The sequence below is a fragment of the Gracilinanus agilis genome, chromosome 4 (genome assembly GCF_016433145.1).
Source record: "Gracilinanus agilis isolate LMUSP501 chromosome 4, AgileGrace, whole genome shotgun sequence".
Lineage (NCBI taxonomy): Eukaryota > Metazoa > Chordata > Mammalia > Didelphimorphia > Didelphidae > Gracilinanus > Gracilinanus agilis.
The window spans coordinates 176,604,321-176,624,178 of record NC_058133.1 but is presented as its reverse complement, the minus strand read 5'-3'; the positions used below and the strand labels follow the sequence as shown (position 1 = coordinate 176,624,178).

The window sequence follows — 19,858 nt, the reverse complement described above, 5'->3', positions numbered from 1 at the left end:
ATTCTAACAGGAGAGACAAAGTACATACAGAATAAAGATAAAGAGAATAAAAGGTAGTTTTATGTAGCATGATACTTAAAGAAAGAGAGTGCTAGGACCTGCAGAAATCAGGAAAGGCTTCCTATACATTGTGGTAAGCTAATCTGCATCTTAAAGAAAAAATGGGTGCCTCAGAAGATGAGGTGAGGAGGGAGGGCATTCCAGACAGAGACAGGAGACAAAGGTTCCATTTGTAAGGAACAAAGAAATGGCCAGTTTGACTGGACTGCATCATGAGAAAAAAGAGAAGTGATATACAACAGGGCAGAAATACAGGGTGGAGCCAGATTTGTTAATGAGCTTTAACAGTCAAAAAGAGCTTATATTTTATCTTATGGGCAACAGTGAGCCACTGGAGCTTACTGAGTAGAGGAGTGACATAGTCATTTTTGCACTTAAAGTCATCTTGAAAGCTATATGGAAAATGGACTGAAGTACGGAGAAACAAGGCAAAGAAATCAATTAGTAGACCACTGCTGAGAAGGGAAAAGGGCATAAATTAATCTCATGGTTCTGGGAATAGAAAGAAGGTTGGTTTGGCCCACAGTTATTTTCAGAGCTCTTGGGTTTAGGGTCATGGAATATCTCCATCAAGATCCAAGTAAAATGTGTTTGAGATAATGCCAATGGTTTGACTTACCTCACTGTCTCCTGTCTCTCTCAGGGTGCTTTGTTGTTTCAAAGGCACACATCGAGGTTGATCTTGTCAAGAAGAGTCACCTCTTCAAAGATTGGGATTTTGAAATGAATAAATGAGGGTAGAAGGTAAAAGAGTAGCCCTTGCTAAATGACCTCGGTTTTCTTAGTAAACTAAGGATCAAGACCTCCAGCTGAGAGTAGGGTGAAAAGGGGTGGTGGTGATGGTGGTAGGAAATTTAACTATCTATAAAACAAGAAAGATTTTGTATTTGGGTATAGAAATTATCACCAATATTCTATAAATCAAACAAAAGAAAAATAAGATTTCTGAAAAAAATGTACATATCTATGATAACCCTATAATATACTGAAGATTTTAAATGAGTAGTCTTTTCATTTGCAAATTTGTAAGCAGATTGTGAAATACTGTAACTTCTTCTTAGCAAAAGCTTTTAAGATCTATAATTGTTTATAATAAAGAAGTCTAGTTCTATTTTTGCTTTAGGTCTGCAATTCATGGATTTTATCTCCCTCACTTAAACTATTATTTAATAATTGTGGAAATGTGTATAAAGAATGTATAAAAAGCTCATAAACTGGGGCAATAGCAATAAAGTGAAAGCATATAAGCCTTCAATACCTTTAAACTAAAAATATTCATCTAATCACATAAATCTAAGAACAATAAAATAACACCCTCTAAAAAAAGTCAATATTCCTTTCTAGGAGTGTGTTCTTTATTTAAGAAATAGGGAACAGAAATCAAATAAACGAATTCTAGTTCTAGTTCTGCCAGTGTTGACAGTGGGTAAGTCAAACCTCTCTGGCATCAGTTTCCTCTTCTAGAAATTTAAAGATCTAGATTTACTCTAGATCTAACTTTAATATTCCACATGTCTATGATTCTATCCATGACACTCTCCAAAACAATGTATAAATAACACATATCATCAATGATTTCTGAACAAAAATTTTATAGTTGCCTAAACACTATGAGGGAAATGAAGCAAGACAGAGCCAATATAAAAGTATGATAAAGTCCTACCAAAGTTTAAGTTTTTAAAATAGCTCTTTTGGCTTGATACTTCTTTACCTGAAGCTCCAGAAGTAGTTGTATCTTCCACAAGTTCTCCCTCTTCTAATTCCATGTTATTACTATATTCCACGTCATTCTCCCCAGACCTAAGAATATAAAATGAATTAACACCATGTAAATTGTAAATAGGTATACTCTATGTAACAAGATGACACAGAATGTTAGAGTAGGAAAGAATCTTAAAAATCACCTAGTCCAGGGTTCCCATTTAGTGGTTGAAGAATTTCTTGGGGGTTTCACAAAGACAGTCCAAGGATTTTGTGCTAAAAATTCTTTAATGGAGCCTTTGGTCATAAATTATTATGAGCAGAATATATGAATACTATACTAAATTAACCTGAGAATTCACAAATATTTTTATGTCATTGTTGAAAGGAGTTTGTGGAACAAAAAACATTAAGAACCATTGATCTAATGCAACGCCTAGAAAGGAAGCCCTAAAGGGAAAAAAGTGACTATCTGAAATCACATATTGAATTAGTGCAGAGCCAGTGAGTGAATCCAAGCCTTCTTCCCAATGCTATACTGTACCATACTTCTTTCTTTCACCAAAAAAAAAAAAAAAAAAGAAAAGAAAAAAAAAGATATTACATGAAATGGCATTACAGGGGGCAGGTTATGACAATGTTATAAATGAATAACTAGCTGAACAATTATTAATATTGCTGTGATTCTATGGTCAATGGAACTTCATATGGGGTATGCCTATATAAGTAGAGATTTGACATGACTCTTTCCTAACCCCAAAATGAAAATAAAATTGTAATTATTCATCAAGAACGCATTTTGTTTTAAAATAATTTTATAAATCCAGATAAGCTGGTTATCCTAATTTAAACTGAATTTTAAAATATTTATATTTTATAAAATTTGGGTGCAAGTAAAACAAGAATAATTATAATATTTACAAATATTATTTCAAAGCAAAACAAAATAAAACTTCAAGTAATCTATAATTAAAGATCATGTTTTTCCCTTAGATGTACAATTTCATCAGTATGAGAACTCCTAGAATGAAAACTCTTTCAAATGATATGATTTTGAGACAAACTGGTAATCTTAAAAGAACTAGATGCCTAGAGGACATGAAAAATAATTTCTCCAAAGACAAAACAGTTAATATGCAGTAGAAGTAGAACTTGAAACTAAGACTTCCTTATTCAAAAGCTAGCTCTCTATATATTCAGAAAAAACAAGGAGCCAGCAAAACCCTGGAATGAGGCTGAAACAGATTAACATGTAACTGAGGGGCAGCTAGGTGGCTCAGTGGATTGAGAGCAAGGTCTAGAAATAGGAGAGCCTAGGTTCAAATCTGGCCTCAGAAACTTCTATATGACCATGGACACATTCACTTAACCCTAGATGCCTAGGAGACAGAAAGGATTACATCAGTAGAATGGTAAGAAAAGAAGCAAGATTGTAAAGAACTGATAAAAATAGATGGTAAGGAGGTAGAGGCATCAAATGTACACTATTTTTTCCAGTATTATAATCAAAGGGAAACAAAAGGATGGAATAACAGACTTAATTCAAGTTCATAAAAATTTGGAAGATAGGGTAGAAAGTAAAGAGTACCAGGATTTGAATCCTATGCTCTGCTACTTAATACCTGTGTGATGTTGTGCAGCACACCTAACCTCTTTGGGCTTCAATTTTCTTATCTAAAATTATGTTGGACTACTTCATGCCTCTATTTGTATAATCATATTATCTTAAGGGCCAAGAGAAAGCTTTTTAGAGTGTGAGGCCTTGAGAATGTTTGTAGGCTGATGAGAGAGAACCAGTGGGGAAGATAAAGATTCAAGAGAGTAGATAGTAACTGAAACACAATTCTGAAAGACACAGAGGAGCACAGGATCATGAATTGTGTAATTAGAATGTTACCCTAAAAAAAACTACGATTCCCAGCACCCCACTCTCTTCCTGTCATTACATGCTGACATAGACAAGGTATAAATTCTGTGGAGTTCCATCTCTCGCTCTCTTGTCTTCCTGTCATGGCTTTGGTGGAGCAGGCTTTTTGAGCAGATAGAAAAACTTAGTCACATGGTTCTGTTTTGTTAGATAATAAACTTTATAAAATGTAATACTTGAAGTATTGGATATTAATTTAAATCCTACAGAATTCAGGTATGGAAATTAGCAGATAACTCCTTACTCTGTTATCAAAAGAGAATGTAATGGGGGGGCAGCTGGGTAGCTCAGTGGATTGAGAGTCAGGCCTAGAGACAGGAGGTCCTAGGTTCAAACCCGGCCTCAGCCACTTCCCAGCTGTGTGACCCTGGGCAAGTCACTTGACCCCCATTGCCCACCCTTACCACTCTTCCACCTATGAGACAATACACTGAAGTACAAGGGTTTAAAAAAAAAAAAAAAAAGAGAGAGAGAGAGAGAGAGAGAGAATGTAATGGTGGTGAAACCATGACAAAGGAACGCCAAACAAAAAGGGGATGGGTCATCAGGGTGACAGGGGACTTCTTAATTAATTAACTTAATTCAGCAAATATTTATTGGGCACTAAATATCATCAAGGTGCTGTGCTGGGCACAAAGACAAAGATAGTACTAGGTATACTCTCAAAGAGTTTACAATTCAATGTGTATTGAATTGAGAAGGAAGAACAAGTACACAATAGAGATGTGAGAGAAAGTGTACTAAGTGTCACTATAGACAATTACATGAATGCATGTCATGTAAAAGTGACTTTAAACTTGTCCAACTTGATCCTTGTTCAGATGTCACTGGGAAATAATTAAAGAATACTGGCTCAACATAAGGAAAAACTTCCTAACAATAGTTATCCAGAAATGGATTGGCCTGAGTTTTCCACTGCAAAAGGTCATCAAGCGAAAACAAAATGACTTCATAAGTTTGTTATAGAAAAGAGAAATGAAGCTTCAGGTAGTTTAACCTCTAAGGTCTCATTAACTTAGAAATATTGTGTTCCCTTTGAATGGAATGTCAAAGTTCAGTGACAGATCCAAAGAGCTTATATTTCGTAAACTGGAATACATTTTATAAAACTCCTAACTAACTAACTATGTTAGTTTAGTCAAAACAGGAAAATGAATCATTTCTATATAGTATATAAAAATTAAAATGACATATAAAGCAGCATGGCATACTGGAATACAGAACATGCCATGGAGTAAAGAAGACCATGTTCTCAGTCACATACATTATTGGCTGTGAAACGCTATTACTTAATCTTCTGGTTCTTTGAGCAATTCTCTGGTCTATAGGTTGCATATCAATACAAGAAATTTCCTACAACAACAAAAGCAAAGGAAACACAGATCTAGAGGGAAAAAATAATTGGTTTTGAAATAATGATTTTTTTATTTTTGGAAGTATTAGGGATGGGTTTTAAGTATTTTGATGGCTTATGCTTTCCTAGTAGTGTTGATGCATAAACTCACAAAAGATTGGAATAAAAATAAGCTACTTTAGGAAATTAGGGGAAGGAATCTACCCTAGTATCCACTTTAGACAGATAAGAGGGGGTTCACAAGTTTGAACAAACTAGCCCTCCAACAATAACAAAAACCACAATTTAATTGGTAATTGCTGTGGCTTCCTGGTTTGTGTTTTAAAGGAGTTATTTAACAGCTTCTACATTGAGTGACCAACCTCTGAGTCCCTTATGGCTCCAGACTATTCTAATCCAACAAGCATTATTAAGGTATTGCTACTATATACATGGCACTGCGTCCAATGTTTAGAATACAAGGATAAAATGAAAAACAGGCTGGCCTCAGGGAACTTACATTTTATTGGAAAGCAAAGAGAACATAAGTAACTATAAAAGTCAGAAAAGACTTCCTATAGGAAATGGTACATAAACTAAACCTTTTTTTTTTTTTTTTAAGATCCTTAACTTCGGTGTATTGTCTCATAGGTGAAAGAGTGGTAAGGGTGGGCAATGGGGGTCAAGTGACCTGCCCAGGGTCACACAGCTGGAAGTGGCTGAGGCCAGGTTTGAACCTAGGACCTCCTGTCTCTAGGCCTGACTCTCACTCCACTGAGCTACCCAGCTGCCCCAAATTAAACCTTTTTAACTCTTACAATCTGACTTAGTATCAATTCTAAGACAGAAGAGAGTGGCAAGGGCTAGGCAATCAGGATTAAGTTACTTGCCCAGGGATATACAACTAGGAAGTATCTGAGGCCAGATTTAAACCCAGCTCTTCCAGACTCCAGGCCTGGTACTCTATCTATCCACTGTGCTACCCAGCTGCCCTACACAGAAATTAAGCCTTAAAGGAAATAATGGAAACTATAGATTCTACTAGACAGAGGTGTAAAGGGAATGCATTCCAGTAATGGAAAATGAAATGGAAGTGAGAGAAAATACCGAGTTCAAGGAAAAGCAAGTAAGCCAGTTTGACTGAAACAGAGTGCATATAGGCGAGTATTGTGCAACAAGCCTTAAGAGAGTAGGCTAGAGCCACATTCTGAAGGTATTTAAATGTCAGGCAGAAGAATTTGTAGTTTAACATAAAGCTAACATGAAGTTATTGAAGGATCTTGAAAAAAGGAAATGAAATGATCAAATTGATACTTTAAAAAGATCATTTTAAGGGGGCAGCTGGGTAGCTCAGTGGATTGAGAGTCAGGCCTAGAGACGGGAGGTCCTAGGTTCAAATCTGGCCTCAGACACTTCCCAGCTGTGTGACCCTGGGCAAGTCACTTGACCCCCATTGCCTACCCTTACCACTCTTCTGCCTTGGAGCCAATACACAGTATTGACTCCAAGACGGAAGGTAAGGGTTTAAAAAAAAAAAAAAAAAAAGATCATTTTAAACACTGTATGGATGATGGGTGGGGAAAAGGGGGAATACTAGAAGGAAAGAAACCAAATTAAGAAGCTGCTATAATAAACCAGATGAAAAGTAAAGAGGGTCTGCAGACGGTATCCATGAGTAGAGAAAAGGTAATAGTTGTTACGTAAGACATAAGAATAGTCAATATTATCATATGAGGTACTACATTTACACACAGGCACATTTCACATAATACTGATCCAACCACTGTCATTTCACAATACTATCACAAGTATAGGGTAATAAAACCCCACCAAAACATCATAAACCCTAGTCTTCAAACCAAGATAAAAAATGGATTGTCAGTGATGATTGAAAATAGTATCATTAAATCCCCTAATGTTCTATTGCTTAGTGTGTGTATGTATAAATATAATTCTTAAGCACCTAGGTCTACTCCTATAATATGGCTTTGTCTTCTATGATATTTTTATGTAAATAAGTAATAGTGCTAAGTAGGATATATTTTCACAATACCTATTTTAATTCTAAACTTGAAATATTAAACCAGCCACTACTAGTCAACTAAAATGCCTCTTCTTATGGATGTAATTTGGTTCTAGTCAAAGGCATATTGAATGGCTCAGCTCTATTTAAATTCAGTGTGATTTCACATTTATAATGGGTATACGCCAGCCATCTTAATTGAAAGAGAAGGGGCTGGAGTGATAGAGAGAATTTGCAGCTCAAAATTTAAAAATCTAATGTTACAAATAATCTAAAAATAAATAGAATATAAGTCACTCACATAGTTTCTTCATCAATATCATTTTCTTCAGTATTACTAGTTGCTGTTGAACTGGCAGAAGAACTGCTACCATCTAAATGGTTTACTTCATCTTCTCCAACAAGATCTATATCCAGATCTCCATCTGAAAGCTCATGCTATCAAAGCAAAGGAAAAAATTGGATGATGGATAGATATAGATATAGACATACACATATACTCACACCCCACGCCCTCCTCCATTCCTCCCTCCCTCCCTCCCTCTCTCTCTCTCTCACAAACTTAGAAACCAAAGACTTCTAATTAATGCAAAATCTTTCAAGAACAGTACTGAATCAATGCAGGCATTCACAATTATGAAACAATTTCAGCTTCCTCTAAATTTTGATAATTATTTTGATAAATTTTGATAATTATCACTTATAATTCTTAGTCATTCAAACATGTTACTACCTTGTGACATTTTTATTATTGGCTTGTACTGTTAAATATTGTTATATTAGTTGTATGGTACAGTGGACAAAGCAATGAATGGGAAGTTAAAACACCTTGGTTTCCTCCTCTGGAAAATGAGAAGAGTTGGATTTCAAGCACCCTAAAGCAGTGATCCTATGGTTTATCTTTTCACATGTTTATATTTTATTTCAAAAAGACTGAAGAGGAGAGACTAAGTTCTCATCCTTCTTTGATTCCTTCACAACACCTCTCACAGAATCATCTACATGTCAGGCACTCAATAAATATGATGTTATTAATACTCCAATACTACATCCAGGTTTTATAGTTTCCTTTGGTTTCAGTGCTTTTTCACCAAAGCAGAATGCAAGCTCTCTACAATTTAGGGTTTCATTAAGAATTACTGAAACCAAAACAATCATCATCTTGTAGCCAAGCTTTTCAAATTTAGATGGACTGCTTTTGATATGATCAACATACACACTGCCTTAGGGTTTATTCCAGGGCCCAAGGTCAGAGAGCTGAGTCTTTAAAAACAAAGAGTCACATTAACTAGAGAATGGTTACACAACTTGGAATATAATTGTAATGAAAGATTGCCATACTGTAAAAAATAAAAAATCTGGAGAAGCATGGGAAATCACATATGAACTGAAGCTTACTAGGAGCCAGATACTAAGCTAAGCTCTGAGGATAAAAGAGCAAAAAATAGTTCCTGCTATCAGTGAACTCACATTCTAATGGGAGAATCAATGTTCAAATAACTAAGTATAAATAAGATACATACAGACTAAGTTGGCAGGAATATAAGAGAGAAGAAATTAGCATTTAGGGGGATGAAAAAAGCATTCTGTAGAAGAGGGATTTTAGCTGAAAAAGGATGGGAAGGATGGGAGGATGCTAGGGAAGTTAGAAACTGGAGGGAAAGAAAAGCATTCCAGGTATGGGGGATAGTCAGTGAAAATGCACATGGAGTCATGAGATAATATCTCTTGTGAGAGGAATGGCAGGGAGGCCAGCGTTATTGGACTGAAGAATACATTGAGAGGAATAAAAAGAAAACTGGAAACATAGGAAGAAGTTAAGTTATAAGAGTCTTTTAAAAGCTAAGCAGATTATAATCATGTTTTTAAATGCATAAAACCAAATACATAGGACTGATTACCAAAAAAAACCCAACTATAATAAAGTTATCAAAATATTGGAAAAAAACAAGTTCATAGATCTCCCACCAAGTAGCTAGTTTTATTCACATTTGGTCTTAACAATTATCAGCTGGTAGCTAGCTTCCTAATTTTAATGATAATTGGCTCTTTTGAACTTAATTCAGTCATATAAACAACGTGAATAAACATACAGTCCTTTGCTGGGTCAAACTTGAGGTACTTTCAGCTTGCTAGGATTTATATATTATAAATTATTGGTACTACTTTCAACTCAATATCACAATGAAGTTCAGGTGAGCTAAGTAAGTAGACTTCTGTGAAAGAATATCATTCTCAATCTCATTGAATTAGAGATGCTTCCAAATTAGTGGGCAAGCAAAATTTTTAACATTTCTGTTTTTATTCTGTTCATTTTTGTTGATTCTATAGTCATGTTCTACTAATTCTTATGAGAAATGCTATATACAATTAAATCAAGAAAACAATATGCACAATGATTGTAACAATTTAAGTGGGATAAAAAAAATTTTTAAATAAAGCTGGACAATTAGAAGGACTGAGCTTGGGCTAACAAAAAGAGATGAGAAAAAGTTCCCTTTCTCTCTTGCAGAGCTGAAAGACTATGGGTGTACTAACGGATACAAATGATGTATTGATGCTTGGAGTTGTCTTGATTTTTTTCTTCTTCATTTCAAGAGATGATTCTAGCAGCAGAAATATATTTGAAATGAAGGTGATATAAAAACAAAAAATATATTTTACCCTCAGTGAGTAAAACCCTTACACTGATTCAGACCAGGATGTGCTCTGCAATTTATAGTCTTAGAAAATGGCCTAGGGCATGGCATATTTACATGACTTGACCAGGCTTCATAGAACCAGAATTTGGGAGAGGCAGGACTTGAACACAGGTCTTCCTGCCTGAACTCATATCTCTATCCACTACCTTTCTGCAATCAATAAATTTTTTAAAAAAGAAAAACAAAACACAAGGTTACCTGTGTTCATTCACAATGAAGTGTCTTGGACTAGTGTCTGATAAATCTGAGTTTCTGGTATTATTGCACAAAGTAATCTAAAATTTATTAGGCCAATTTCTAAAGCTATCTAAATAGTGAATACAGTTGTTCTAGACTGATAGCTACTGTGTTTTTATTTCCAAAGTGCCCAGAGTACTTTGACTCAACTTCTGTCTTACAAAATGGAGATCTTATAAATGAGTTTTGAGGAGAAATAAATTATACCAAAAAGGATTTTATGTAATTCTGTCTTGTTCTTCCCTGACTTCCTTCAAGTCCCTGATAAAATCCCACCTTCTACAAGACGACTTCTACAATCTCCCTTAATCCTTACCTCTGTTAAATATTTCAAGTTTATTCTGATATATATATTTTATTTATATATCATCATCTACATATCATCTTCCCCACTAGTCTAAGAACAGGGATTGGTGCTATCTTTGGCTTTCTTGGTATCTCCAGGAATCAACACTATATCTAGCACTTAATAGGAAGGAAGAAGGAAAAAAAACAACAACCAAGTATTATTAATAAGCCCTTATCTTTACAAATATTTGTAAATTTGATCCTCACAACAGTTTTGTAAAGAAAGTGCTATTATTATCTCCATTTTGCAGATAAGGAAACTGAAGCAGCCAGAGAGGGTAAGTGATTTTCCCAGATTCACACTATAAGTTCAGTTTGAACTTGAATCTTCTTGATTCTAAGCCCAGTGCTCCATCTAATATGCCACCTCATGACCATTATAGTAAGCACTTAATGTTTACTGACTGACAGCTGAATTACAAAAAAAATCATCATGGCACTCATACCAAAAACAATACTGAAACAAGAGAATATTTTCCTACATTATAATCTTCATGTTGGTTCTTTTCTTCATCTTCATCATCTTTGGCTTCTCTTACAGAAGCTGCAGCAGGCACACCCTCAAGAAGTAATTCACAACTTGATCCAGTTTTCTTATTAGCTCTCATCTCAAGACCATCACTATTTTGAGGGCTAAGGTGAGTGTCTGGCGGTGACATGCCTCTTGACTTTTGGGACCGGGAAAGTTCAATGGTAAGTCTCTTTAAAAAACAAAACCAATGATCAATGACACATGATAAAACCAGTGGAAATGTGCATTGGCATGGGTGGGGAGGGTGCGGGGGGTGAAGGGGAAAGTAGGAGCATGAATCATGTAACCATGTTAAAAATGAATATTAATAAATGTTTTAAATATACATATATTCAAATAAAGAAAAAAAAACAAAACCAAGCCAATAGGATTAAAATGACAATCCTAATTAAACTAATCTACTTATTCAATGCCGCCCCAATTAAAAAGCCAAAAAATTCTTTTGTTTGGCAAGAAAAAATAACAATTCATTTGGAAGAACAAAAGGTTAAGAATATGAAATGAATTAGTGAAAGGAAAGAGGTCTAGCAGTACCATATTTTAAACTGTATTATAAAATAGTAATTATCAAAACTATCTGGTATTGCTAAAGAATTATAAAGATAGATTAATGCAAGAAAACAGATATACAACAAATAGTGGTAAAAGACTATAGTAACCTTATATTTTACAAAAGTAAAGATCCAAGTTTTGAGGATAAAAATTCACTATTTGGTAAAAATTATTGGGGAAAAATGGAAAGCAGATTGGCAGAAACTACATATAGATCAATATCTTAAACCACTGACTAAGCAAAATGGATATATGACCATAAAGGAAGATATATAATCAGATTAAAAGAACAGAAAATATATTACCTATCAGATTTATGGGTAAGGAATTTATAAATAAATAAGAAATAAGAGAGCAACGTAAACAATAAAATAGATCATTTTGATTATATTAAATTAAGGAGTTTTAGTACATATAAAACTAATGTAGCCAAAATTAGAAGTGTGAAGATAGGATTAACTCTTCCCCTGCCTATTTTTAGATTTAGCCACCAGAAGTGTATACACCCCACTTATCCTTAAGTATGGGGAGGTCTATGACCCATGTGTGCTATACTGGGTGACAAATCAAAAATGACTGACTACCTCCTGGGCAACCCTAAGCAAAGCTATAGCTGCAATTGGTCCACGTAAAGTGGAAGGAAACACAGGAAGTAATGAAAAGAACGGTCTTTAACAGTGGAAAAAAAATTCCTGTGAGGTTTTTTTTGTCTTTGAACTTGGCCCTGGAGGACCTCTGGCTTGAGACCTAGGACTGTTCTTGAATCTCTCCCTTTGAACTATCAGGTGGGTGAGTGAAAAGACTGACTCCTTTTTTCCTGGCTTTCTGGAAGGACTAGCCTGCGGAGTGGCCTCCCTTTTGGAGAAAGCCTTGTGGCTGGAATCCTTGTTTAGTTTACCTCTGTGCCCCTCTTACTGGGACCTCTAAAGTACTGTTTGGTTCAAACTGGGCCAAGTAATTATCTCTCTCTCTCTCTCATTACCCTTATTTTCTCTCTTTCTCCTTCTGTAAATAAATTGCCATAAAAAAGTCATTCTGACTTGAGTAATACATTTTCAGCGACCACATTTTTATACATTTAGTTCGACCTTTAATTTTTAACCTTTCCAGAAGGAAAGCAGAAAATTGGGGGTAAACTTTTTTGGCAATTTTTCAGATAGATAGCATATCTAAAATATATGAAGAACTTTTATCAAATTTATAAGAATATGTGCCATTCTCCAGTTGATAAAGTATTAAAAGATATGAACAGGAGGTTTTGTGTTAAAAAAAATCAGTCATATGTGGTCATATGAAAAAAATGTTCTGTAACACTGATAATTAGAAAAATGCAAATCAAAACAATTTTGAGATATTGACTCATTTATCCAATTGGCTAAATTGATAAAAATGGCATAAAAATGACAAATATTAGAGAGGAAGTAGAAAAATGGGGACACTAGTACATTGTTGGAACTGTGAACTGATCCAACTGTTTTGGAGGGCAATTTGGAATTATGCCCAGAGAGTTATAATATTGTACATACCCTTAGATCTGGCGATTTAACTGTTGGGTCTGTATCCCAAGGTAATAAGAAAAAATGGAAAAGAATTCTAAAATATTTATAGCAGTTATCTTTGTGCTAGCAAAGAACTTGAAATTGGAGGGATATCCATTAACTAGGGAATAGCTGAAAAAGTTGTATAATATGAATATGATGGAACACTACCATGCTACAAAAAAATAACAGTTTAATTTTAAAATAAACATGGGATAGGGGCAGCTGGGTAGCTCAGTGGAGTGAGAGTCAGGCCTAGAGACAGGAGGTCCTAGGTTCAAACCCGGCCTCAGCCACTTCCCAGCTGTGTGACCCTGGGCAAGTCACTTGACCCCCATTGCCCACCCTTACCAATCTTCCAGCTATGAGACAATACACCGAAGTACAAGGGTTTAAAAAAATAAAATAAAATAAACATGGGAAGGCCTACATAAAATTATGAAAAGAGAAAGAAATAGAGCCAAGTGAGTATTATATACAGCTATGGAAAATTAATGTTTGAAGAATAATTCCAGAGAAAGAACTGATAAATAGAAACACAAAAGACATAGTTTATATATGCACTTTTTTTTTTTGGTTAAGGGATTCTTCTCGAGTATAAGGAAGGAAGGGAAGGAGGGAGCTATATACTTGGGAATTTTAATGTAACCAATAACAACAACAAAAAAGATACAAAACATTAATCACATACAAATGAGGTAGGTACTTCTATCTACATCGATATATTCTACTTCTTTTTAGGAAACTTAAAATTATTCCACTCATCTATTCCACCCCCAGTCACAAATCCTTTCAATCCTTTATTTCCTATGACTAGTGATCCATACTCTAAGACTATCTCATGAGGAGTAGATGCAGTAAATATTATAATGTTTGATAAATTAAATGTTTGATAATTTTTCACATGTATAAAAAGTAACAAATTAGAATAGAAAGTTTGAAGAGCATTTTATCACATACATTTTCCTTTCATGCATTCTCTCTGCCAGCTTCTTAGAAAGAAAAGGAAAAATATTTCCCTAAAATTTCTTCTCTGCTCTTCAAAAAGAATTCTTATTTTAGTAACATAATACTACTAACTAAAGCATGAAAAAAAAAAGGCTTGAAACAGTGTTATGGGTGATAATACTGTCTTCTAGTTCTCTTCATGCTTAGGAAGAAATGTCCTTTGATAAAAATATTTAAAAAATCTCAGACTTTGGAAGAGAAAGAAAAACCAAGTCTCCAAGAAATGCAAGAAGAATTTGCAGAAAATTGTACATTCTAAGAATAAAAAAAAGGGGGGGTTTTATAAAATTATGCCTCAGTTATCAGTTACAAATAATAATCCTATCATGCAACAGCTAATCTAACATTCAAAAAGTCCAGCTGAGAGCACAGCTCTAAAGACATTTGTTACTTGCTTACCTCTTTAAGATTATTAATTTGTTGGATATAGCTGGTTTGGGCAGTTTCCAACTGAGTAATATACCAATGCTGGTCCCGGCATTTTTGGAAGAAAGTCGGTGAACGCACCTGAAATCTTGAGAAATGTGCACAAGCAAAATACATATAAATATTTGCATATACATATGGCTAAAGACTAAATTAAAAACTATTTTAAATTTTTTTATTATTAAAAACAAGACCACAACACTTTAAATTTATAATTAAACTTTTAATTCTTGGGTCATTTGATCAGTCTAAATCTCCAGTATAAAGTACCTGAAATCCTGTGATGACCATGAATCATTTCCACTACTTTTACTATTAAAACCAGCTGTTTGAAACCCAGCAAACATTTTTTCCCAGAGAAACAAATGATGGTTAACTTCAATAGACATTTACTGAATGCCTCCAGAATACAAAGCAATGTCTGGGTTCTGGGGATATAAAGACAAAATATAAATGTCCTTAAACTCAAGAAGTTTACATGGAGGGAAAGGTGATGACAACAGAAGTATTTATTCTAGGATTCTACTAGGCAGAGGAATGGAAAGAGTACAATGTAGGGAGCAGCTAAATGGCTCAGTGGCTGAGAGCTAGACCTAGCAATAGGAAGTCCTGGGTTCAAAATTAGGGCTCAGACAATTCCTAGCTACGTGACCCTGGTCAAGTCACTTATTCCTCATTGCACAGCCCTTACCAATCTTCTGCCTTGGCATCAACAGATGGAAGGTAAGGGCTTTTTAAATAAAAAAGAAGAGTACAATGTAGACCTGGGAATTAGGTGCTTAAACAAAGGGATTGAGGAAGGAAGTTGGTAGATAAAATATCCTTAGGGATAGCTAGAAGGCAAGGTCTATCTAGAAACACCTATTTATAATCTAGAATGTGGCTGAACTATATAATAGTTCCATCAATGTAGCAAGCCATGTGGTACTACAAAAACAAAGGGAAAAATGTTTTCTTCCCCTTTTCTAGTGCAAGGCAAGAGGTACATGCCTTCCTTTGTTATGCCCCACCTCCAAAGCTTCCAAGTGTACTCCTGTTCTAATTCAGTGTGGGGCCTGCACCACTGCACCAGTATCCAAAATTAAAGATTTATCACCCATCCTCCATCTATTCTCAGCGAGGTGTTAGAAGGAAAAAGCATGTGAACTAATTCACAATGACTCTTGAATCAAAGAAAATACCAAAGCCTTCTAGTTAAAACTCAAACAAATATCTAACTGGTTAAACTTCAAGCACTATAAAAAAAATGAACTAGGAACATTTCAGGAAGCAAGGCTAAGCTATGTTTTGGCAGGGGCAGATAACAGTTAGATCAGCCAGGCCAGTCTGAGAGTCAGTCTCCAGGATTAGCCTTATTAAGCTGTTTCTCCAATTCTAAAGCTAGATATCTGCTAAAACTCAAGTTTTTGTTTTGTTTTGTTTTACAATTTCCATTAGCTAGAATGGAAAGGAACTTTTAGGATAGCACAATTCAATCATTCTCATCTTAGAGAACAATAACTAAGAGATTGGCCTCTCACAAAACTAATATGGGGAAAAAAAACTAGAATCTAATTTAATTCAGTGCTCTATACACCCAGCTACTTCTCCTAATCTAGAAATGCATATGGCAGAAAAAGAAGGATTTTTCAAATGAGGTTCCAAGAGGAGAGGAGGAAAAAAGGTGACTTGCTCAATGAAGTCAGAGAGGTAATACTAAAAAGAGGCAGGGCTTCTATCCAGGTCTTCTAAATCTAACTCCAGGGGCTCTTTCCTCTATACCATGTCACCTTAAAATTATTTGTAGTCAAATGATTATAGAATTTATTAGAGACAAGGGGATCAAATACTATTTATTAAATAGTGGTAAATATGAATAATGATATTGATATTAATAATACAGGGCTAGAACTGTAGAGTGGTAAGAGCCCTGACCACATCCTGGTTCTTTATACTAATTACCTGTATGAGCGTTTGTCCATTAGATTGTAAGCTCCGTAAGGGTTATAAATGTTTCAATACTGACTGACTTCTAAGACTAGCTCCAAACATAAAAGGATTTATATTGCCTACCTTATAGGGTTAGCTGTACCTTAGCTTAAAATACTAAAAAAAAGTGTTAACTATTAAACATTATTTTTACTAAGGTAGCATGGCATGAACAGTTGAGGGTACTCAATTGGGGAAACAAAAAGACCCGAGTTCAAATCTCACCTCTAACAAACATATTAGACACTGTACCTCAAAATGCCTCAAGCAACTCCCTAGCATTTAACTTCTAAACATAGACCTGATGAGTCCAAGAGTCTTGGGAGTAGCAGTTTTTGCCCCTCTAGACCATTGACCTTGTTTCCAGATTAGCCCCAACAGTTATGATCCAGGGAGAAACACTTGTGTAGAAAGGGTCAGTCATCCCTACCAACTACAGAAAAACTGCCATGAAAATGATGGGCAAGCCAGCCTACTAAAGTAGCAGGGCACTTTGACAGATTGGGGGAAGGTGGTATATGCCAGCAAAGCCAAATGATCATGACCACCATCTCCCTGCAGACTCTGATGAAAACATCCAAGAACACTGAGCCTAAGAAGAGAAGAGTCCACTAAACTGCTGGTCCTCCTTCCAACACAGCCTCTAAAGAAATGTGACAATTAAAAATTCTGAGACTGGCTTCTAGATAAGAATAGCATTGATTAGGCTACCATTAACCAATAAATGGACAGTGATCTCTCCTAATGATATAAGACCATGAAATCCTGCAGTTCTATAACAGTTCAGGAGCTCATTACTCTACTCCACCCTGAGACATCCCAAGACATCTCTAATTGGTAAATAGCCAAAGAGAGATGGTCCATCTCTCAATCCCTCCCTACCCCCTAACTAACCATGTTCAGACACTTAAGAGTTTCATTATCTCCCTTATCTATTAATAGGGCTTTTTTTGGGGGGAGGGTAGGATGGGCAGGGAGGGGACAAGACATTAGAATGAGTTACATTGTTTTTCTTATCTATTAATCAGGCTTTGGGAGGGGGAAACCATTTCTTGCAGATCCTAAGAACAGAAGAATATTTACAAAGGTTGAATAACTGACTTGAACCTCTAATTTAAAACTCAGTTCTAGAAAAGATTCAGTATATAATTAAAAAAAATCTCCTCACAAATTAACTCTTATTAAGACATGATCTTTGTAGGTGCTGAAATCCCAACTTCCTCAATAGCCACAGGTTCTAAAAACCTGGAAAAACAAGTTCTCACCATCAAAATCCTTGGCACTGTAAAATGTTTCCATATCAGAAATAAATATGGTTTTTAGTGACATCAGATATATGACCACCTGCTTTGCTTTGTACCCTAATGACCTGAAGGCCTCTCCATCTGACTTGCAATATAAAAACCTCCTAACTGTATTTTTTCCTCAATGACAATGGGAGCTCCTTGAGAGCAGAGACTGTCTTGGTTTTCTGTTTATATACCTAGCACATAGCAGTGCTTTGCTCATAGGAAGTGCTTAATAACTGCTTTTTCATTCCTTTCATTTTCACTGATGAGCACAGAATACAAAAGCACAGATGGGGAAGCTGCATCATAGAATACAGAGGGATCATATGGATGAAAATCACAGGTTTGTTACAATACTGAACTATTTTAATGGATTCATTAAGAAAACTTAGTAAATATTACTTTTAATGCAAATGTTCAGCATTATTGTTTATTTCAATTCATTTTATTTTTTGTAGAACAAAGTTTTCTGAATTTTACTTTAAAATAAAGAATAAAGGTCACAATATGAAACTCTTCATTACCTTAAAATCACTGTATCATTTTGCCGGTTCAAATAACCTTCATTTGCAAGCAAATCCAAACGGAAAAATCTATTATAACCCCAGCATTCTCCAACTTCAAAATCGGATGCAAATTCTCTAATGATATTCTTGGTAGGATCATTGGAAGACTGATGAACCATCTCTACACGGTACTCATATCTAACATTAAAAAAAATATTAATAAATGGCAAATGGATATTAACAGTTCTCTCAAAAGAAATGCAAATTGTTAACAACTAGGGGAAGGACTGCTTCATTCACTAATAATAAGGGAAATGCAAATCCTTCAAGTAAAAGTCAAAACTACTTTGAGGTTTTGCTTTATATCCAAAAAATCTACAGTGACAAAAGATAGAAAAGACAATGTGGCCAGAGCAAAGAATACTCTAAACACTATTGATGGAACTGAGAATTGGTTTAACCATTCTGGAAAGCAATTTAGAATTCAGCTAAATAATTTGTTCTCTTTTAACCACAGATTCACACTACTAAGCACATGCCAAAAGGTGGTAAAAGCTAGAAAATGGTCCCACATATATATATACCAAGACATTCTTGGCAGCACTTTCATGTTATAGCAAAGAAATGGAAATAATACATATCTATTAACAAGAAAATAGCTAAAAAAAATTGTGGTATGTGAATGTAATAGAAGTAAGAGAAGACATATGAACTAATGCACAATAAGAACATGCTAAGCAGAACCAAGTAAAAGACATCAATACTGACTATGCCAATGTAAATGAAAAGAACATAAATATGAAACTGAATTATCAAGCTTGGACACAAAGAAGAGGTGAAAAAAACTTTATAAAAGTGAGGGATATGCATATACATTCCATCAAAGTTGATGACTGGAATTGCTGTACTACTTCCCTCTTCATCCATTCTTTTTTATTCTTTGTTATTCAAAGAGCACACTGGGTAAAGGGGAAAGAAGGTAGGGTTGAAGGGTAGAAATATGTTAAAAAATAAAGGTGACAAAAACAAAAGCTCTCAAAAATGTTTTATGGTAGAGAGAAAATGGTTTTTTTTGTACATGGGGCATAACATTATAAACTCAAGACAACTCATGGACAAAAAGGTTAACTCCTGTATCCTACTAGTCTCTGCAAAAGTTTATATGGAACATATAACCAATCAAAACCAACAGTCTCTTCCTTAAAATGAGTTGAATGTTTAAAATAGGCAGTTCTTAGACAAAGTAATTAAACCTCTTTATAGTCATGCAAAAAAATGCTTTAGATTACTATTAATAAGAGAAATGCAAATTTAAAAAACTCTGAGGTACCACTCCACATCTATCAGATGGGGTATTATGACAAAGGAAAATGAAATAACTTGGAAGGATATGTGAAAATTGAGACACTAATGCACTGTTGGGGAAGTTGTGAACTGATTCAATCATTTGGAGAACAATTTGGACCTATGCCCAAAGTGTTATAAAACAGTACATACCTTGAGACCTAGCAATATCATTACTAAGTTTATATTCCAAAGAGATAAAGAACAAAAAGAGGAAGGACTTAATATGCACAAAAATACTTAAAGCAGCTCTTTTTGTGGGAGCAAAAAACTGGAAAGTGAGAGGATACCCATCAACTGGAGAATGGTTAAGTAAATTGATAGTATGTGATTGTATGAAATTGTGCTATAAGAAATGACAAGC

General features: G+C 34.9%; 1 protein-coding gene across 4 annotated transcripts in view; it reads right to left on the bottom strand.

The window, feature by feature from the left end:
- TRIM37 (tripartite motif containing 37) overlaps window positions 1–19,858 on the bottom strand; it is a 126,104-nt gene that overhangs the window by 30,910 nt on the left and 75,336 nt on the right. For all 4 annotated transcript variants that reach the window (XM_044676679.1, XM_044676680.1, XM_044676681.1 and 1 more), the window contains 5 exons: window positions 18,169–18,348; window positions 14,361–14,475; window positions 10,814–11,032; window positions 7,346–7,482; window positions 1,772–1,860 (listed from right to left, as the gene is read on the bottom strand). In XM_044676679.1, the coding sequence (XP_044532614.1) occupies window positions 1,772–1,860; window positions 7,346–7,482; window positions 10,814–11,032; window positions 14,361–14,475; window positions 18,169–18,348 (740 nt within the window). The remainder of the gene's footprint in view (window positions 1–1,771; window positions 1,861–7,345; window positions 7,483–10,813; window positions 11,033–14,360; window positions 14,476–18,168; window positions 18,349–19,858) is intronic.